General features: G+C 43.4%; 1 protein-coding gene across 2 annotated transcripts in view; it reads left to right on the top strand.

Moving 5' to 3' along the window:
• Positions 1 to 16,421, top strand: part of KIF26A (kinesin family member 26A) — a 110,231-nt gene extending 93,810 nt beyond the window's left edge. For both annotated transcript variants that reach the window (XM_061376264.1, XM_061376265.1), the window contains 6 exons: positions 3,518 to 3,680; positions 4,234 to 7,618; positions 13,177 to 13,367; positions 13,821 to 13,841; positions 14,235 to 14,385; positions 14,942 to 16,421. In XM_061376264.1, coding sequence (XP_061232248.1) covers positions 3,518 to 3,680; positions 4,234 to 7,618; positions 13,177 to 13,367; positions 13,821 to 13,841; positions 14,235 to 14,385; positions 14,942 to 15,117 — 4,087 coding nt within the window. In that variant the 3' untranslated portion in view covers positions 15,118 to 16,421. The remainder of the gene's footprint in view (positions 1 to 3,517; positions 3,681 to 4,233; positions 7,619 to 13,176; positions 13,368 to 13,820; positions 13,842 to 14,234; positions 14,386 to 14,941) is intronic.
• Positions 16,422 to 18,441: the final 2,020 nt, after the last annotated feature.

The following is an 18,441-nucleotide window of genomic DNA, read 5'->3' as shown; positions in this document are numbered from 1 at the left end:
GATAACTAAACTAGTTATCAGTCATTTGTTTTACAGTTGTCCAAGTAAAGAGTAAAATAATTTGTTATACTGCAAATACATAGGCAGATAAGTAATTAAAATTTTGGTATGTTTGTACATTTTAAGTGTGGTCAAATAATCATAGAATCACAGAACAGTTAGGAATGGAAAGGACCTTAAGATCATCTAGTTCCAACCCCCCTGCCATGGGCAGGGACACCTCACTCTAAACCATATTACCCAAGGCCTCGTCCAACCTGGCCTTGCACACTGCCAGGGATGGAGCATTCACAGCCTCCCTGGGCAACCTATTCCAATGCCTTTCCACCCTTACAGGAAAGAATTTCCTCCTTATATCCAATCTAAACTTCCCCTGTTTAAGTTTTAACCCGTTACCTGTTGTCCTGTCACTACAGACCCTAATGAAGAGTCCATCCCCAGCATCCCTGTAGGCCCCCTTCAGATACTGGAATTATCAGTTTATTACCTCACTCTAAACCATATTACCCAAGGCCTCGTCCAACCTGGCCTTGAACACTGCCAGGGATGGAGCATTCACAACCTCCCTGGGCAACCCATTCCAGTGCCTCACCACCCTTACAGGAAAGAATTTCCTCCTTACATCCAATCTAAACTTCCCTGTTTAAGTTTTAACCCGTTATCCTTTGTCCTATCACTACAGTCCTTAATGAAGAGTCCCTCCACAGCATCCCTATAGGCCCCTTCAGATACTGGAAGGCTGCTATGAGATCTCCACACAGCCTTCTCTTCTCCAGGCTGAACAGCCCCAACTTTCTCAGCCTGTCTTCATACAGGAGGTGCTCCAGTCCCCTGATCATCCTCATGGCCCTCCTCTGGACTTGTTCCAACAGTTCCATGTCCTTTTTCTGTTGAGGACACCAGAACTGCACACAATACTCCAAGTGAGGTCTCACGAGAGCAGAATAAAGGGGCAGGATCACCTCCTTCGACCTGCTGGTCACGCTCCTTTTGATGCAGCCCAGGATATGGTTGGCTTTCTGGGCTGCAAGCGCACACTGCTGGCTCATGTTCATTTTCTCATCGACCAGCACCCCAAGTCCTTCTCCGCAGGGCTGCTCTGAATCTCTTCTCTGCCCAGCCTGTAGCTGTGTCTGGGATTGCTCCGACCCAGGTGTAGGACCTTGCACTTGGCATGGTTAAACTTCATGAGGTTGGCATCAGCCCACCTCACAAGCGTGTCAAGGTCCCTCTGGATGGCATTCCTTCCCTCCAGCGTATCAACCGAACCACACAGCTTGGTGTCATCGGCAAACTTGCTGAGGGTGCACTCAATCCCACTGTCCATGTCAGCGACAAAGATGTTAAACAAGACTGGTCCCAACACCGATCCCTGAGGGACACCACTTGTTACTGGTCTCCAGCCGGACATTGAGCCATTTACCACAACTCTTTGTGTGCGGCCATCCAGCCAGTTCTTTATCCACCGAGTGGTCCATCCATCAAATTGATGTCTCTCCAATTTAGAGACAAGGATGTCGTGTGGGACAGTGTCAAACGCTTTACACAAATCCAGGTAGATGACATCAACTGCTCTACCCCTGTCCATCAGTTCTGTAGCCCCATCATAGAAGGCCACCAAATTGGTCAGGCAGGATTTCCCCTTAGTGAAGCCATGCTGGCTGTCACCAAGCACCTTGTTGTTTCTCATGTGCCTTAGCATGCCTTCCAGGAGAATCTGCTCCAAGATTTTGCCAGGCACAGAGGTGAGACTGACTGGTCTGTAATTCCCTGGGTCATCCATTTTCCCCTTCTTGAAAATGGGGGTTATATTTCCCTTTTTCCAGTTGTCGGGAACTTCACCTGACTGCCATGATTTTTCAAATATGATGGCCAGTGGCTTAGCAACTTCATTTGCCAGCTCCTTCAGGACCCGCGGATGGATTTCATCAGGACCCATGGCCTTGTGTACATTCAGATTTTTAAGATGGTCTCGAACCAGATCCTCTCCTACAGTGGGCCCAAGGTCTTCATTCTCACAGTCCCTGCATCTGCCTTCCAAGACTTGGGTGGTGTGGTCAGAGCCTTTGCTAGAGAAGACCGAGGCAAAGAAGTCATTCAGAACCTCAGCCTTCTCCAAAATCTCTGTAGCTAGTTCACCCGAGAGCTTCCGGAGCGGGCCTACGTTCTCCCTACTCTGTTTTTTATTTGCTATGTACCTGTAGAATTCCTTTCTGTTATCCTTAACATCCCTAGCCAAGTTTAATTCTAACTGGGCCTTAGCTTTCCTAACCTGGTCCCTAGCTTCCCGGACAACATCTTTGTACTCTTCCCAGGCCACCTGTCCTTGCTTCCACTTTCTATAAAACTCTTTTTTCATTTGAATTTTCCTCAGGAGCTCCTTATCCATCCAAGGAAGCCTCCTGGTCCTCTTGCTGCACTTCCTTCTAGTTGGGATGCAACACTCCTGAGCTTGTATCAGGTGATCCTTGAAGACCAACCAAGAGTCTTGAGACCCCCTGCCCTCTGGGGCTATATCCCATGGAACCTTACTAAGGAGGTTCCTGTAGAGGCTGAAGTCTGCTTTTTTGAAGTCTAGGGCAGTGAGCTTCCTGCATGCTCTTCTCACTTTCCTGATGATCTCAAATTCAACCGTCTCATGGTCGCTGCATCCAAGGCTGACCTGCAGTGCCACATTTCCAATGAGCCCTTCCCTGTTGGTGAGCACAGGGGCAAGCATGACACCTCTCCTTGTCGGTTCCTCTATTACTTGCAGAAGGAAGTTGTCTTCCACACAATCAAGGAACCTCCTGGATTGTGCCGGGCGGTATCGTCATTCCAACAGATGTCAGGGTAGTTGATGTCCCCCATGAGAACGAGGGCATATGAGCATGAGGCTTTTCCTATCTGCTTATAGAGTGCTTCATCCACAGATTCCTCTTAATCAGGCGGTCTATAACAGATCCCCACAGTAATGTCTCCCATCGCTGTTTTCCCTTTAACCCTGACCCACAAACTCTCTGTTAACTGGTCACCTGTCCCCAGACAGAGTTCCATACTCTCCAGCCCATCCCTAACATAAAGGGCAACTCCCCCTTCCCACCTGCCTGGCCCGTCTTTTCTAAAGAGCCTGTAACCTTCCATTCCAACACTCCAATCATAGGAGCCATCCCATCATGTTTCTGTGATGCCTATTATATCATACCCCTGTAGATGAGCACACATCTCTAATTCCTCTTGTTTGCTCCCCATGCTATGGGCGTTTGTATAGAGGCCTGTGAGCCGAGCTCCAAATGTAGCCGGCTCATTGGCTGGAGCAGCCGGAATATATCTACATTGCTCCAAGTATTTATTATGGGTGCTGGCAAGTGACTGGGTGTGTTGGGATTGAAATAGGAGCATATATCTTATCTGCAGGTACCATACATGCCTATATCCTATTAAAGTGAAAGCACAGCTTGTGGTGTAAAAATCTGTAAAAAAAAAAATAAAATAGTAATTTCTTTAAGCCATCCTGGTGTTCTCATTTGTTACGCAGGGACAACAAATTGACAATGTTGTTGAGGGAGTCACTTGGGAACATCAACTGCAGAACTACTATGATTGCACATATTTCGGACTCCCCAGTCAATTATGCAGAAACTCTCACCACCATTCAGCTGGCATCACGGATCCACCGTATGAGAAAGAAGAAGTCTAAGGTTGGTTCACAAACATGCAGAAATTAATTCATTTGAAAATGAGTTTTCCTAACCTCTCAGTGGGGAACTTGGGATTTCTCAGAGTAAGAAATAGTACAAAATGCATAAAAGCTCAGGAGATGAACTGACAAATGACTTGGCACTGGGCCATCATCCCACCTCCAATTCTTAATCCTGAAATTCCCTTCTTTTTATTCCAAACACGTGTTTGTTCTTTGTTTATATGTGGAACTACCTCAAAAGCTCCTATTTGTGTTAACTAAAAAATAATAAAGAAGGAATAGAAAACTGTTGAAGAAAAAGAAAATGTATAATATTTAGTGGAAATTATCTGAAAAGTTGTGATGATTATGTTGCTCCTAATATAGTAAAATCTATGCATCATGACCATGTTATTTTAATTCACACTCAACATTTTCCACTAGATGTAGTTGTGATAGTATACAAAAAAGCACAGAGTATATAGCAAACCTGGCTTTTGAATCAATTACATGTACATATTTATATACCTATATATCAGTATTAATAAAATCTCCTTATTGATCATGTACAGTATGCATCCAGCTCATCTGGAGGAGAGAGTTCTTGTGAAGAAGGACATGTCCGCAGACCACCCCATTTGCGACCCTTCCACCCACGAACTGTTGCTCTTGACCCTGACCTTCCTGTCCTGAGTATATCTAGTGATCCGGATTATTCCTCCAGCAGTGAACAGTCTTGTGATACTGTCATCTATGTTGGTCCCAATGGTGCAGCTTTGTCTGACAGGGAATTGACAGATAATGAAGGTCCTCCAGAGTTTGTTCCCATAATCCCATCCCTAAACAAGAAGAGAAGTAAAGACAATTCTGCTATTGGTAGGAGTTCTGACAAGGACCATTTTAAATGCAACACTTTTGCTGAACTGCAAGAAAGGTTAGAGTGCATTGATGGAAGTGAGGAACCCATCAAATTTGCTTGTGGAGAAATCTCTGTTGTATCCAATTGCAGTCCAGTCCCTGGAGGTACAGAAAATACGCAGTCTAAGCTGATAAAGGAGAAAATGTCTTCTCCTTCTGGAGGATTTAAGAAACCAATTCCACAAGAAACCGCATCTCCCAAAAAAGGACATAACCTTCCTTACCAGGCTGTTGCGCCAAGGGGTGGCAATGGCAATTGTCATGAAAAGAACACACCTCACTTGAAAATGGAGCTTTCCAATCCACAGAGCAGAGCTGACCACACAATAATAGATTCAATACTGGAGGGGGAGAGAGAGACAGTCACCGATTGCCTGCAGTCCTCAAGGTGTAGCCCTTCAAGGAATACAGAGCAGAATAAAGCCACAGCTGAATGTGTAATTAAGGAAAAGTCCTTGTACATGAAGAGACCCTTGCCAAGCCCAGCACCTCCACCTCCACAGCAGAAAGAGGACATAGTGAGCTCCAAAGCTGAGAATTTGGAGTTGGACAATAGCAATGCGGTTCGGACTCCTCCTGTGGGAATGAGCAAGCAGATGGGAAACAAACCTGAGCAAAACCCTGTAGGAAGCACCTTCTTAGTTGGTAGCAATGCCCAGAATCAGTCAGGTGCGATAGAGGTACGCAGCTTCAGGTCAGCATTCAGAGGGAAGTGTTTTGACCGGGATATACTAACCACCACAGTGACTTTGCAGCAGCCTGTTGAGTTGAATGGAGAGGATGAGCTTGTTTTCACTGTAGTGGAAGAACTGTCCATTAGTGGGATTATGGATAGTGGAAGACCATCCAGTATCATTAGCTTCAACAGCGACTGCTCCCTTCAGGCCCTTGCATCAGGTTCGAGGCCAGTCAGTATTATCAGCAGCATAAATGATGAGTTTGATGCTTATACCTCACAGGAGACTTCAACTGGTGTAAATATTGATATTGTTGTGCCCTTTGCTAAGGATCCTTTTACCAGCAGTAGACGTTCCTCCATCAGTTCATGGCTTAGTGAAGTCAGCATCTGTACAATTGAAAGTGATGGAGCCCAGTCTAGTGACAGTTTTGTTGCACAGTCATCTTACAGCTGTAATAAGTCCGAGGAGCCCTTCAACTTGGATTCATCCCGTTCATCTGTCCCCCTGCAAAGTACTCTGAATGACAGTGGATTTTGCTTCTCTGAACTGGACAGTGAGAGCTTGAGTTCCAGCAAGCTGTCCTCAGGCATTATCAAAAGCCCTCAAACCTCTGAAACTACCAAAGCATCTGAGATAAAAAGTGCTTTTTGTGTCACTGATCAGCCCATAAAAATAAAATTTAGTAATTCTCATGATATGCCTGTGATAGAAACCATACATTCTAGTCTTCCTAGGAAAACAAAAACTACCTCGCCTGCAATCCACAATAATGCTGTCTGCAGCTATAAAGAGCTGCAGAATCCACATGGTGTATTTGAAGATCCCTGGTTGTTGCGCACTGATTATCAGTTGGAAGCAAAACCTGCAGACTCACTGGTGTCTCCAAAATCTCATGCATTTGGTACTGAGAAACAGCCAGGAAAAGCTGCCCAATATTTTGATGCAGCATCCAGGCCAACAAAGTCGCAGACTATGCTTGCCTGTTCACAGAGGGTTGTGGATGGTTGTGAAATGGCCTGCAAATCCTCCAGTGGAGCTGCAAAGAAGTCAGAAGTTGTAATGAAGATGCCACAGCTGAAAAGAGGAGCCACCACACTGGGAGTGATGCCAGTGTCGCACGCTAACAGTACTTTGTTGGAGGCTGTGACCCGAGGGAATTCGGATGTTCCCTTGACTACTGGCAGCTTGAAATCATCACTGGGAAAGAAGAGTGCACCACAGAAGTCAACCATGTTGCCCAGGCCAGGTGGACCAACACCTCCAACACCTCCTGTACGCAAATCGAGCCTGGAACAGAAACCTGTTGGTCTGGGTAATGGTGGGGGAAAAGCCTCCAGCCTCGACTTTGCCAGAGCTGCCATGCTGAAAGCTGAAGATGAAGCAGATTTACGGTTGAAAGCTGGATCTTACTTCAGTGAAAGTGCCAGCAGCAAAATGAACCTGAGGGGTGATCACTCCTTGCCCAAGATGACATCCAGTTTGAAGGCAAAGGGATCAAAGAGTGAAGCTGTGCACCGTTACGGGAGCCACATGTCCCTGGAGAGATGTGACAGCCTGACATCAGTCGGATCCAAAACAAGTGTGGTAAGGGAGAATGGCAGCACCAGCAACAGCCGGGCAGGGCGCTCTGTCCCCAGACTGGGTGTCCCCCCTGTTGCCTCTGGTGTGGGTTTATCACCACCCTTCACTGCCCCTGTGCCTGGTAAAAACAGCCAGGGAAAACCCACAGCTAACCAGAAAGTACAAGTGAATGGAACTAAAAACAGAGGCCTTACTGCCAGCGGGTCAAAGTCTCTCAGTTCCTCTGTGAAGTCCCTGGCACAGCCTGCAGGGAAGGGATCTGGCATGGCCCCTGGTGGGAAGGCAGCCCCCCGTTCCGTGCAGCCCATCAGTGGCAAACCTGGCCGAGGGACCATCATGGGGACCAAGCAGGCTATGAGGGCAGCCAACAGCCGCGTGAGCGAGCTGGTGTCAGGCAGCTCTGCCAAGGTGGGCCACTTCCGAGGCTCCACTGACTCTGACAGTGGCAACGACAGTGGCATTAACCTCAGTGATGAGAAGTCACAAATCCCAATGCTACCATCTCCATACAGCAAGATAACAGCACCCCGGCGGCCTCAGCGGTACAGCAGTGGGCACGGCAGTGACAACAGCAGCGTCCTAAGTGGGGAGCTGCCACCAGCCATGGGGAGGACAGCTCTGTTTTACCACAGCGGAGGCAGCAGTGGCTACGAGAGCATGATTCGGGACAGTGAGGCCACTGGCAGTGCCTCCTCAGCGCATGACTCCATGAGTGAAAGCGGGATGTCATCACCAGGCCGGATGAGGAGCCTCAAGTCCCCCAAAAAACGATCAACAGGTAAGAAACAAAGGAGAAGGTGGCCAGGTGTCCACTCGTGCTCCACGAGTGAGTTTTCATGGTGTCTCTGACAGAGGAGGAGAAGGTTTGGGGGAAGCTCAAAGTGGGGAGGTGGACTGAATGCATTCACTTGCATGTTGCACATTTATCACTGTGACAGCAGCTACTTGTCATTTACTTCACTTCAAAGGTGCAGGTGTGACACAGATGCTATACTGGAGGGGGCAGGAAAGGTGCCAGGTGCCCTGGGGTGCCGGCCACCTCCCTTGGAGGGAGGAGGGAGCAGATACCTGCTGGCAGATGGGTTGTTCCTTCCTCCCTCAGCAGGGTTGGCAGTGAGCACTGCACCAGGGTGGCCCAAAATAGGAGGGTGTAACGAGTGGGTTGGGAAGAGTGAAGGTGCTGGCTGGGTGCTGATGAGTTTTGTGAGGATCAAGTGAGTGTTGGAAAAGATCACTGAGAGAAGGGCAGTGAGGAGAGGAGGATCTCTGCTGCCAGGTGTCTGTGAAGAAATTTCAGTGAGAGGGGCTGGGACTACAGTTTAGAAACACTTGAATAGGCCTGGAGGAGAGGAGAGTGTGAATTAATGAGGATTGCTGAATGTGTATTAGATTACCCAAAGGTAAGGCTCAGGGGCAGAGCAGTAGGGTGTGTACATAAGATGTAGTGACTCTTATAGTAATATTACCAGCTGATTTCAAAATTATGTATTGCACTGTAATAGTTTTTTTAGAACGAAATTTTAGTGTACCGGTAGATACTATAAGCAATAGGAAAATGACTGGGGAAGGTGCTCAGAGAAGGTGGCTCTAGCTCACATACTGTGCCAGGTCTGGCATGTCTCACCACACCAGGCAAAGGTGGACATACAAGAGCAAGGTCATTCTGGCGCTCCAGGGACTTTCCTTATTGCTTTTGCAGGTGGTGCTCATGCAAGTGCCACTGGTTGTAGCCAGCTTAAAAATCAGGTTCACATGACTGCTGTTGCAGTCTTAATTTTTATTGATTTAGGTTAAAGTCCTGTAGTATCTTAAAGAATCAGTGGCAATCAGTGCCATGTAGCTAATGAGCACAGCTACCTTCAGCAATCTAAGCATACTGAATGTTGGAAATGCAGTAGGAACTAATATCAGCAATGTGCTGAATCTGAGCTTTTGGTTGGAAAGCGGTAATTCTTACAGTCCCTAGAGACATCCATGATGCTCAGTTCTGATAGAAAAATATGAGTGAAGATGACGTAGAACTCATGGTGCTTTCTGGTCAAAGCAACTGAGTTGCTTCAGCAGGTGATAAATCATTTTGGAAACTTAGTGCAACATTCACTGCAGTCCTCTTTCCATAGCATATCAGCCTCTTAAACCTTTCTTACAAATCAATATTAACAGCTGTGTAAGTGGCACGTATATTGAGAAGGCATTACCCACTGATGGATTTGCATTTGGTTTTGCCCCCAGGAAATGCTTATAAGGTCTGTAAAATGACAAAATATTTCTTTTTCCAATTGAAATTTCTCTGTATCAATAAATTATGTATTACTTTTTTGGAGTGCTGTAGACTTTGAGACAATAACGTGCTTTGTACATGAAATGAGGTTTCCCAGGAAGTTCCTTAAATACTTCTTACAAGAAGCGTTTGGTGCAGAGCCGTTATTAATCTACAATATAATAGAATTTTTGAAAAGTGTTAAAGATGATTGGAGTAGCTTATTTTACTTCAGACTACATTGAAATTGTGCAGTTTCTGGATTTAAGAACAGATCCTACTTCCGTATATGTCACTGGAAACCTTGTCCCTTATCCTTCAACTAATCTTTGGAGAAAGGATGTTGACCCTGGCTGGTACAGTGGATATGAAGTTTGTTTGCATCTGTTCAGTGTCCTTTTCAGAAGGATCCAGCTGTCACTAAAGTGGTTACAGCATCGGAGTTACAGCGGGTGATTTCAGCAGGCAGGTGGTAGTGGAGATTCAGGCTAAATCGATTGGGGTTGTGAGAAAGATGGACAGGTGTTGCAGAAGTAGAAGCAAGTCTTCCAAAACATTCTCATTGTGATTGTTCTTGTTACTTAGAAATTAACAAGGGTACAAATAAGAACTAGGGATGATTTTCTTAAGAATATGTAACGTGCAGTAACCATTCTGGTGTCTATGTCAGTGTCTTGCTTTGGGGTTACCTGCTGGGATTTTGTCTCTATGTTTGTGACAGGGCTTATCTGACAGCCTTAACTTGCACTTAACTCTCCTGTAGAGGTCTCAGCCCAGAAGTTGTTCTGGCAGCACTGTCCTCCGAGCAGCACAGTCTGTTTGATGTGCTCACTTTTGTAAGAAGACCAGAAGGTAGACGTCTTACATCTGAGTTGGCTTTCAGTAAGATGAGGAAATTAGGCACTAAATTTATTGTCACCAGTCACCCAAAAGCTCCTTATACATACTGCTACCATATGACATTTCTGCTTGTTTCTGGTGGTCTTCAACCCTCCTATCTACCTAGAGATTGGACTGCAGCCTTATTAACATTGCCTGACCAGCTCTATGCATGTACTCATCCTTGACACATGTAGTGTAAAGGTCAGACTTTTAGAGAGTTAAGAGAGACTTAGAATTGTAAAAAGTGCTGGACACCAAAGTGCCAACTCTTGTATACAAAAGTATCAGCACTTTTGAAGGACATAACTCATTAAACTTGAGCCCTAGCAGGTGCATCAAGGAGGCAGTTTATTGTTTGTAAGTCTGGGAGCACTCCTGTTGATGAATTGGTGAGTTTCGTCATCTGAGCTTCTGAGTTCTGGTATGAATTGATGGTGATATGCCCTGATGAAGACAGGTCAACGGAGCGGTCTGCCTTAGTCGATGAGGAATGGGTTAAAGACCAGTTGAGCAATCTGGACATCCATAAATCCATGGGTCCAGATGGGATGCACCCGTGGGTGCTGAGGGAACTGGCGGAGGTCATTGCTAGACCGCTCTCCATCATCTTTACCAAGTCTTGGGAAACGGGAGAGGTGCCTGAGGACTGGAGGAAAGCAAATGTCACTCCTGTCTTCAAAAAGGGCAAGAAGGAGGACCCGGGTAACTATAGACCGGTCAGCCTCACCTCCATTCCTGGGAAAGTGATGGAACACCTTATCCTTGGTGCCATCTTAAGGCATATCAAGGGTAAGAGGGTTATGAGGAGCAGTCAACATGGCTTCACCAAGGGGAAGTCATGCTTGACCAATCTCGTAGCCTTTTATGAGGAAATAACACGGTGGATGGATGATGGCAGAGCGGTGGATGTGGTCTACCTTGACTTCAGCAAAGCGTTTGACACAGTCTCCCACAGCATCCTTGCAGCTAAATTGAGGAAGTGTGGTCTGGATGATCGGGTAGTGAGGTGGACTGTGAACTGGCTGAAGGAGAGAAGCCAGAGAGTTGTAGTCTATGGGGCGGAGTCTAGTTGGAGGCCTGTATCTAGTGGAGTGCCTCAAGGGTCGGTACTGGGACCAGTATTATTTAATATATTCATCAATGATTTAGATGAGGGAATTGAGTGTACTATCAGCAAGTTTGCTGATGACACTAAGCTGGGAGGAGTGGCCGACACGCCAGAAGGCTGTGCTGCCATCCAGAGGGACCTGGACAGGCTGGAGAGTTGGGCGGGGAATAACTTGATGAAATATAACAAGGGAAAGTGTAGAGTCCTGCATCTGGGCAGGAACAACCCCAGGTTCCAGTATAGGTTGGGGAACGACCTGTTAGAGAGCAGTGTAGGGGAGAGGGACCTGGGGGTCCTGGTGGACGACAGGGTGACCATGAGCCGACACTGTGCCCTTGTGGCCAAGAAGGCCAATGGCATCCTGGGTTGTATTAGAAGGGGGGTGGTTAGTAGGTCGAGAGAGGTCCTCCTTCCCCTCTACTCGGCCCTGGTGAGACCCCATCTGGAATATTGTGTCCAGTTCTGGGCCCCTCAGTTTAAGAAGGACAGGGACCTGCTGGAGAGAGTCCAGCGCAGGGCAACTAAGATGATTAAGGGAGTGGAGCATCTCCCTTATGAGGAGAGACTGAGGGAGCTGGGTCTCTATAGTTTGGAGAAGAGGAGACTGAGGGGTGACCTTATTAGTGTATATAAATATATAAAGGGGGAGTGTCACGAGGATGGAGCCAGGCTCTTCTCAGTGGCAAACAATGATAGGACAAGGGGAAATGGGTACAAACTGGAACACAAAAGGTTCCACTTAAACTTGAGAAGAAACTTCTTCTCAGTGAGGGTAACAGAACACTGGAACAGGCTGCCCAAGGAGGTTGTGGAGTCTCCTTCTCTGGAGATATTCAAAACCTGCCTGGACACGTTTCTGTGTAACCTTATCTAGGTGTTCCTGCTCTGGCAGGGGGATTGGACTAGATGATCTTTTGAGGTCCCTTCCAATCTCTAACATACTGTGATACTGTGATACTGTGACATTAAGAGGTGGCTCAAGTTTCAGCTTTGTTTATTGCTGCTTTCTGAATGGCTTCCAGTCCCACAAAGTCCACTGAAAACTGCTGGTATTTAGCACTGTCCTGGGTTCAGCAGTAGCAGTCATTTTTTCTTATTCTTTGTAACTGGTGCAGTGCTGTGTTTCTGACTTCCAGCCTGGGAACAGCACTGATAACACTGGTGTTTTTTAGTTGCTGCTTAGCAATGTTTAGTCTGACCAAGGATGTTCTGCCAGGGAGTAGAGGAAGCCAGGAGGAAGCAGAGACAGGACACCTGACCCAAACTAGCCAAAGATGTATTCCATACCACAGCACATCATGACCAGTATATAAACTGGGAGCAGTTAGCCAGAAGGGTTAGATCACTGCTCGGGTTGGGCTGAGTATCAGTCGGCAGGTGATGAATGGTTGTATTCTCTTCCCTTGATATTTTCCTTATCATTATTATTATTGGTAGCAGTAGTGGTTTGTGTTATACCTTAGTTACTGGACTGTTCTTATCTCAAGCCGTGGGAGTTATGTTCTTTCAATTCTCCTCCCCATCCCTCTGGGAGCAGGGGAGAGGAAGGGGGGGAGTGAGAGAGTGACTACATGGTTCTGAGTTACTGACTGGACTAAAACCATGACAAGCACCTTAAAGCATCGGTTCTGGAGGGAACTGCTTGCTCTTTGCAACAAGGTAATAAAATGTGAAGGATCTTAGAAAATCTTGCTTGACTTCATCTGGAGGAGCAGGAAATTTCCAGATTTGTCTGTCGTTATCAGTATTGGTTTGAAATAACTGTCTCATTGCCATTATAAGGTAATGAATGCCCTTGTAGCCCACCAGCTTATTTTGCAAGAGAAGACCAAAGAACTGAGGCTCAGACATCTGCTTTGGGAGGGAAACTGCTGTTACTCCCATCCACGAACTAAGAGAAACATACTTTGTTACAGTAGTAACTTGATTAGCAGCCTGAGGGTATTTTACTGAAAGGAAAAGATCAAGAAAAGCATTTCTTCTTAAATATCCTGAGAACCTAGATCTTTCTTGAATTCACTACAGTACCTTCTGCAGTCTGTTAGTCTCTTAGGAGTCTGAGGCATTTTTATCTTCTGTATTTTAGGTCTCCAGCGTCGTAGACTGATTCCTGCTCCGTTGCCAGATGCTGCCTCCCTAGGAAGAAAACCCAGTGTCACTGGCCAATGGGTTGATCTACCACCTTTGCCAGGCACTTTAAAAGAGCCATTTGAAATTAAAGTTTATGAGATTGATGATGTGGAACGATTACATCGACACAGACAAGAGGAAACTGAGGTCAGCACATATTTTACTACAACTATAGACAACTTAAATTACAGTATACAGGCAGAGTTCTTGCTTGAATGCCAGAATGGTATTCAGGAAATTGATTGCAATTAAATCACTATAATTGTTAATTTTACAATTTGTATGTTGGGGTACTCAACACAGAAAATGAAATGATTACTCTCTGAAATTAATTGTGTCTAACATGACTGATGGTGTAAATGTAAGTTACCAATGAATACATTATGAGAAGACTTTATAATCTTAGCCTGGCTGATGAAACCTTACAGGGTCCTTCAATGGCAGAGTCATTAACTCTTTATGTAAATGACAGAATTCTATTAAATGAGGGATATATTGAGTTTAATTTACTAGTAATTGCAAAACACTTTGACTAATTCTATTTTGGAGACTAGAATTCTATATTCTTCTGATGTCTTTTTTCCATTTCTTTTATACTAGCCTTTCCAGGATGTTGAGAAGGTAGGAATGCTTTTAAAAAAATAAGAATTTGTGTGTTTGAGGATTATATATAACTCTAACATTATTGTTTGGTTGTGTTTATCATTTACATTGCTGAAAAAATATCCTCTACAAGCAGTAGTAATTTCAGAATTTATTGAGAAGTTTGCTAATTCAGAGAAGTGCAATGAATGCTTAAGTGATGTAGCATGCTCTTCCTTTAGATTAGAATCTATTAATGTAAAGTTCAAGTAAGAAAATAGCCCAAAATGTGAAAGAGCCACCAACCCCACAACAAAACAAAACAATCTACCTGCTCTTACAAACAAGGAGGTGGGAGCATTCTGTGTCAAACTGTTGAAGGTCCGCTCATAACAGGCAAATTAATGAACTGGTCTTTCTGTGTCTTAAAAGGGTCTGATGTATTTCCATACCAAGCTGAAGATACTAGAAAGGCGCCAGCAGCGAATCAGAGAAGTAAAGGCAAAGCATGAATTTTTGAAGGTAGAGTTGGAAGAGACAAAGTGCAGGTTGATGATGGATCCAAATAAGTGGAAAGATGACTGTAAGTATTTTTCAAAAACCAGCAATAATGTAACATCATGTAATAAATATTCAGCATATGAGAAGTCCCAATGAAAAAGTTAAGCACTTGCAAAGATATTTTGCTGAATTGAGCCCTAAAATACTCTGACTCCATTCATATTTCTGTGATGCAGGATTTGTTCAGTGCTGAGTAGGACTGAAAATGAACACCCCTCTCACCCCCCAAACCAATTAGAAGAAAATGTCAAAACAATGTAGAGACTCACTGTGATGCTTTTTAATATTAAATATTTATATAACCTTTTGTTATCCTTCCTTCTAAAGAAGGAATAAAATGTTTCCATATCCGTATTACAGCTCCGAAACTGAGCAATGAGATTTGTTTACAGTCAGAGTGCTGTGCTTAACTAGAGCTTCAAGGTAGAGTTTTGCATCTGCTGAACAAAGTGAAAAAAATTTCTCAGTTCAAGAGAAATAAAATTGTACTCTACACTGTTGCCTCGCGTGTGATAAAATAATGTTTCGCAATGACCTTTTTCTCTCACTGATTTTGTTTTTTTTTTTTTGTCTGATAGTTGAAGTGGATCCTGATCTCGATAAGGAGTCACAGGAGTATCTGGAGGCACTGGAACAAGTGACAGAGGAACTGGAACAGTGTGTTAATCTGTGCAAGTCACATATCATGATAGTGACGTGTTTTGATATTGGAGTAACAGATGCACAGGATGGAGTAAGGGAAGTGGAGGTTTGAAGGGAGGTTTTGCAAGAGACTGAAGAAAGTGAAGCTGAATTGTCTGACACGAAGAATAGAGAAAGTAGTTGGGAAGTGAAGGAGGAAACGTGAAGACTTAAAAGCAACAATGAATGTTTTAAGAGAAAGAAACAGCTGTGGGGTAGGAATGTTCAATGAAATCATTTTGTGCCTCAATGTGATCTGAACTCTACAAAGATAAAAGTAGGAGCAAGTATTGCTTCTACCAGAGGGGAGCAAAGAAATGTAGTACAAAACAAGATCGGTGATTCTATGTTAATTATCAAACAAACAAACATACAATGGAAGTGCCTTTAAAGTTAATTTGATTTTCATTTTTGTATTTGGTGCTAGAATTAAAGCCAGCAAACCTAAGCAGACCACAAAATGTATTCCTACAAAATATTTTATACTGTATAGTGTATTTATGACTATATGTAAAAAACAAACAACATTGTAGCAAAAGCAATAAGTAAATTATGTTTTCATACCTGAACTTGCCTTCTTGTTTCATAGAAAAGCTGTTTTATGTAGCAGAATTAAAACTGTATTATAATTGTTTTCTTGGTTAGGGTTCAAGATATTTTTATGAACATTTATCTATTGAAAAGGAGTATTATGGCATTTGGAGATGATTGTTTTACCTTCAGGTTTTGTATTATTACTTTTTCAGATCAAAGTAAATGTTCGTTTTCCATTTTATATATACATATATAGATATATATTAACTGCTTACCTACTTTGGTTAGTAACCTCACTTCTTACAGACCTGGTCTTTTTGGAGTTGTAAACTTAATGTGAGGAAGTCTACAAAGGGCACTGTGGTTTGTTTTGGTTTTCTTTTTTCCTCTCTGACTGCAGGAATTGAGAATTATGTTTATTACCAAAACCATAAAACAAACAAAAAAAGGAACAAAACGTTTTTGTAAATGTTACGTTAGGTCCATATTTTTATATAGTTTTGACTATAAATATAGCATTTGCATTTTGAACTTTTAAGACAAATAGTATATCTTTTTACAGTTTTTCTAAGGAAGGCAAACCCTCAGGATCAAGTTTATACATGCTGCATGAGATTTGTGCTTTTTTGAAGGAGGCCACTTAAGTGTGGGAACTATTGATAAACTGTTGCCAAACAAATACTTTCGAAAAGGTTTAATAGTGTATGTAATACCACATTTCATAATGAATCATATTTTCTAATCATCTTCCTTTTTATGGTTTTTTCAAATCCTTTGTACAAATATGTATTATAACAGCTTGCTTCAGTTTTTATCTGTGAATAAAAGATACATCTATTGTTACGATTGCTTCTTGCTGTGTATGTGATCTTAATGTTTGGAAGAGATAGAATGGCCTGTGGTACACTGTATTAAAAGTCATCTCTTTGCCCAAGAGATATAAGTGGGAATGGAGTTTTGACATTAGTCATCATAAACCAATTGGGAAAGAGACAAAGCACCAAAGGGTAAAATAAATAGCGATGTTAATACTTAAATTCTTTTAGCACTTCATAGTTCACAGAACAAAGATCTGTGGCTCACATACTTGTTTTCCCTGATGAGGCAAAGAAATTAAAAAGAAAACCTTAGGAACTAAGATCAAGCCCTGGGCCCCATAGGTCCGTCAGGAAAAACAACTATATTCTTTTCTCTCTGACACTGCTGCATTTGCTCTCTGGTTAGACAGTAGCTGTGCCTGGTCCTCATCTCCCAGTGATGAGCTGACTGGAGTAACTCCAGGAAGACTTAATAATGCAAAGCTGGTGCTTCTAATGACACCACCTCGAGTATTTTACAGCTATTTGGCCAAATGGCCTGTAATGTGTGAATTTTTACCCTCCCTCTTTCTCTCCTTATGTTGCACTAACAGCAAGGCATCCAAGCACTGAGTTCTTTAACCCCCACAAGAGGCCTGTGAGAGGGGGACAAAATGGCTTCCTCCTCATTCTGCAGCTGGAGAAGTGGGAGAATGAGACTAAGGGTTTGATGTTTAAGTATCTTTGTGACTTCGCATAGGTTACAAAGGATACCATGCTCTTATCTACCTCTCTGTGATTTATCCCTGGAAAAGTGTGCACCATGTTTACTTACATTTGCAATGCATTGGGTTCTCTGTGCGGCAATGTGGCATCTAGAATTTCTAGAGGATTGCCTTGCTGATATCCCTGAATACCAGTAATATTTACTAAGTTGTAAATTCCTGCTATATTTACTTTCCGTATGTGTGCATAAAGTCACAGTTCTAAAGATGGAATCAAAGCCATATAGTGATTCAATCCATTGTGAGTTATTTTCAGAGCTAGGATCAGATAAATAAGTACAGTCAAAATAAAAATGGCAACAGCATACTGAGGGACAAGTATTTCTTAGCAAAGTGGAAAACCTCCTAGCAAGAGGGCAAAAGGAGAACACAGTCAGGGGGAGCTCTGTGCTGTGGTGGTAGGTTTTGCACTGGTGCCATTACACTGTCCTCTGGAGATGCACATCTTAATGGTGCTACTGCAAGGTGAGTGGACCTGTGGTGGGCTCTGAGCCCTTGGCACAGCAGGGCTGGGCTCACAGTCTTTTCAAGGTGTTCTGTAGCCCTCTCTTGCATGGACACAGGAGTTTTTGTTTATTTGCCAGCCACTTCATCTTTTCCTCAAAGGTCTTTATTGCTTCTCCCTACTCTGGCACTATCATAATCTTCTGAAATAAAAATCAAGCTACTAATCATCCATCTCAATTTTTATAAACCTGACAATTTATTTAAACATCCTGCTATGTAATGTTTGCTGATTAGGCCTGCATCCTTTGATACTTTCTCTGTGATTTGCAACTGTGGTTATGTTTGCCACAAAATAGCAAAAAACACATTTCAGGGCTGCTTAGTTCCATGTCAACATGGCAATAGCATGCATATTAAATGCATTTAGCCTCTGGCTTGGTGACGCAAAACAAGCCTGAGATGCAAAATAAGGTGAGGCACTGATGGATGAAATAACAAACTTCCCTATGCAAATGCTGTTCCTTATTGGCAGTTGTGAATAGTAAATTAACTTTCAGATCTGAAGACCTCAGAGCCTTTAATATTCCTTTATTTCTTTGTAACTTTCACAGTTCCATCCAGTTAAAATTTATACAAATATATGCTTAGTTTATGATTCAGGCTTATTTTGCAAAAGGCCTAATTATAGAAGGTTACAAATGATAATTGCAAAATTAAGCTGGATACTTTATTTCATTAATTTTCTCTTGATATTTAGCAATTTAAAATAGCCATTAAATTGCATACTTAAAGATATGACCTTACTGAGTTTGTTACAGTATCAAATAAAACCCT

The sequence above is a fragment of the Neopsephotus bourkii genome, unplaced genomic scaffold (genome assembly GCF_033783945.1).
Source record: "Neopsephotus bourkii isolate Nb327-2 ecotype Australia unplaced genomic scaffold, CSIRO-AGI_Nbou_v1 NB_1707, whole genome shotgun sequence".
NCBI classification, from domain to species: domain Eukaryota; kingdom Metazoa; phylum Chordata; class Aves; order Psittaciformes; family Psittacidae; genus Neopsephotus; species Neopsephotus bourkii.
The sequence above is the reverse complement of the archived record's forward strand: the minus strand, read 5'-3'. Positions and strand labels throughout refer to the sequence as shown.